At 33.3% G+C, this 2,883-nt stretch overlaps 1 protein-coding gene across 1 annotated transcript in view; it reads right to left on the bottom strand.

The window, feature by feature from the left end:
• The window catches only part of DDHD2 (DDHD domain containing 2), a 73,976-nt gene that overhangs the window by 55,479 nt on the left and 15,614 nt on the right, over positions 1 to 2,883 (bottom strand). Inside the window, exon 2 of the mRNA XM_023538514.1 lies at positions 391 to 498. Within this exon, the coding sequence (XP_023394282.1) occupies positions 391 to 498 (108 nt within the window). The remainder of the gene's footprint in view (positions 1 to 390; positions 499 to 2,883) is intronic.

Genomic DNA, 2,883 nt, shown 5'->3' with positions numbered 1-2,883 from the left:
AATTTGTAACTATGTGTGATGATGGATGTTAACTATTTATTGTGCTGATTATTTTGCAATATATACCAATATTGAATCATTATGTTGTATACCTCAAACTAATATAGTTATGTGTCAGTTATATTTCAAAAAAAATCTAAATTTAAAAAGTACATTTTATATTTGTTGTTTCCAGGTTCTGAGAAATAAACTATTATGCCTCAAGCTACCTTTGCTATAGGTAATATTTGCCTAGATATTTCCTTATCTCTGAGCTAAAAACACTAAGATGATTACGATAAAGTTCATTAAACGACAAAAATCCACAAATCATTACTATGAAATCTCCATAGGTTCTGAAAATAATTCATTAAGAAAAAATTTAGGAAGTCTGTCAATTTTAGACCATACCTGGCCTTGCATTTCCGGTCTTACAGGATATGTACTTGGGTAAGGAGCCCTAGGTCGAGCGGGAGAATTCCAGAAGTTAGAATTGTAGCTAGGATATGGTGACTGCTCCTAAGAAAAAAAAAGAAAAAAAAAAAAATTCACCTTTACTAACATTCTTACATCACTCTGAAAAGTTAATAGAGGCAGATATAAGTTTCAAAACAGGAAAAAAAAAAAAGCAACAGACAAAAGCAATAGAACCCCACTATAAAATCACCCATTATTAAATTTATACAGATATATTACATGGTAAATCACATGCCCTAGAACGAAGCAATTATTGACTGTCTAGTAAAAGCCTGTTTTTATACATTATGCCAGTGCTACCAGACCAAATGAAACACACAGGAATAGTACTCTGTCGAGATGATTAACAAAACCAGAGACATTAGATTCCTTTATCCCTCTCTTATCACTAACCTCATTACTGCTAACTTAATTAGTGCAGCATAATTATAGTTCTTTGCCGTTGTTAAGAAGGGTAGTATTTGCTTTACCTCAACAACTTTGGAACTTGAAAATGTTACTACTAAAATTTATTTCAAATTTAATTTACTAAACTTTTACTTCACTAAATTTTACTTCAAATACATTCATCTTCAATACTCAACTTCTTTTCCTGGCCACACTCTGGTTTTTTCATATTCCTCTACTCTGCTATGGTCGGCTGGCAACCTAACACTAACTCCACATCAAGAATTGATATAAAGCAATTGGTAATTTTCTCCAAGGAGAAAATCTAGCTATGACATTAATCTTTACAGCTTTTCACTCCAATTCAAAAAGATAATGCAATTATTTGCAATAAGCTAATAAATTCTAATAACATACTAGATCAACTCAAAATTTTTCAGAGTCTGGTTTAATATATATATTTGTTATCCTATAAGCTGAGTTATTTTGCTTTGAACTTTGTAGTTTAAGTATAATTTTAAACAGGATCTTTGAATTTTTTCACAAAACTTTGAATACAGTTTCACAAAGAAATTCACTGGCAGTTGTAATCATTGAGAGTTTATCACCATCTTAGTTTAACTGTACTACTTATCAGTTTCATAATACTGTTTCCAAAGCATCTAATGATTCCACATGACATTATACAAGTTGGACAAGTAACATCTCATTTACATAATATAGAAAGCAGAGAATAGCAAGATTTAAAACAAATATACTTTGGACAAACTTCAGATCCTAACTACTAAATTTCTCAATCAGACAAATCCCCCTGATTAAGGCCCTCCCTTCCTTCTCCTGGTTAAGGGGTGATAATTTGACTACTTAAGTTACTTCTCTCAACCAAAAATCTGAATCTTGAGCAAAGAGATGAAAAGACAAGAGATGAAGCTGACTGACTCCAGTGGTGGTGAACTAATAATACCTTAATCCCCAGAACTATACTGGTTTCCATTCTTTTGTACTGATTCTCTGAGGTACCCTACACTTTTACTACTTCCCCACTCTTCAATCCCTCAACAAGCCTATGTCCTCCCTTCCTTACTCAGCTTCCCAACACTTAATCCCTTGCCACTCTTTCCCTCAGATATACTCACCCTACAAAAACCTACCCCAGTTTAAATCCAATTAACCACTGACTCCACATCAGTACTTCATCTAAATATTGGTGGAGAATAATAAAGGCCATATATGACAAACCATCAGCCAACATTATACTTAATGGTGAAAAACTAAAAACCTTTCCTCTAAGATCAAGAACAAGGCAAGGCTGTCCACTAGCGCCACTGTTATTCAATATAACATTGGAGGTCCTAGTGAGTGCAATCAGACAAGAGAAAGATATAAAAAGCATCCAAATAGGAAACGAAGAAGTCAGACTGTCACTATTTGCGGATGACATGATTCTCTATATAGAAAACTCTAAAGACTCCACAAGAACACAACTAGACACAATAAGCAAATACAGTAAAGTTTCTGGATACAAAATCAGTGTTCAAAAATCCATAGCATTCCTATACTCTAATAATGAAGCATCAGAAAAAGAAGCGGAAAAATAGCTCCTTTTGCAATTGCAACAAAAAGAATAAATACCTAGGAATAAATTTAACAAAACATGTGAAGGACCTATATAATGAAAACTACAAGACCCTATTAAAAGAAATCGAAGAAGATACAAAGAAATGGAAAGATATTCTGTGTTCTTGGATTGGAAGAATCAACATAGTTAAAATGACCATATTACCTAAAGCATTATAGATTTAATGCAATCCTCATCAAAATCCCATCGGCATTTTTTTAAAGAAATAGAACAAAAAAATCATCAGATTTGTGTGGAAGCACAAAAGATCCCGAATTGCCAAAGCCATCCTGAGAAAAAAGAATGAGGCTGGAGGCATCACTCTGCCTGACTTCAAATTGTACTATAAAGCAACAGTAAGCAAAACAGACACATGGACCAGTGGAACCCGTGTTTATATCGGCAAATAATTTTCGACAAAG

The sequence above is a fragment of the Pteropus vampyrus genome, unplaced genomic scaffold, assembly GCF_000151845.1.
Source record: "Pteropus vampyrus isolate Shadow unplaced genomic scaffold, Pvam_2.0 Scaffold8, whole genome shotgun sequence".
Taxonomy (NCBI): domain Eukaryota; kingdom Metazoa; phylum Chordata; class Mammalia; order Chiroptera; family Pteropodidae; genus Pteropus; species Pteropus vampyrus.
This window is presented reverse-complemented; position numbering and strand designations above follow the sequence as displayed.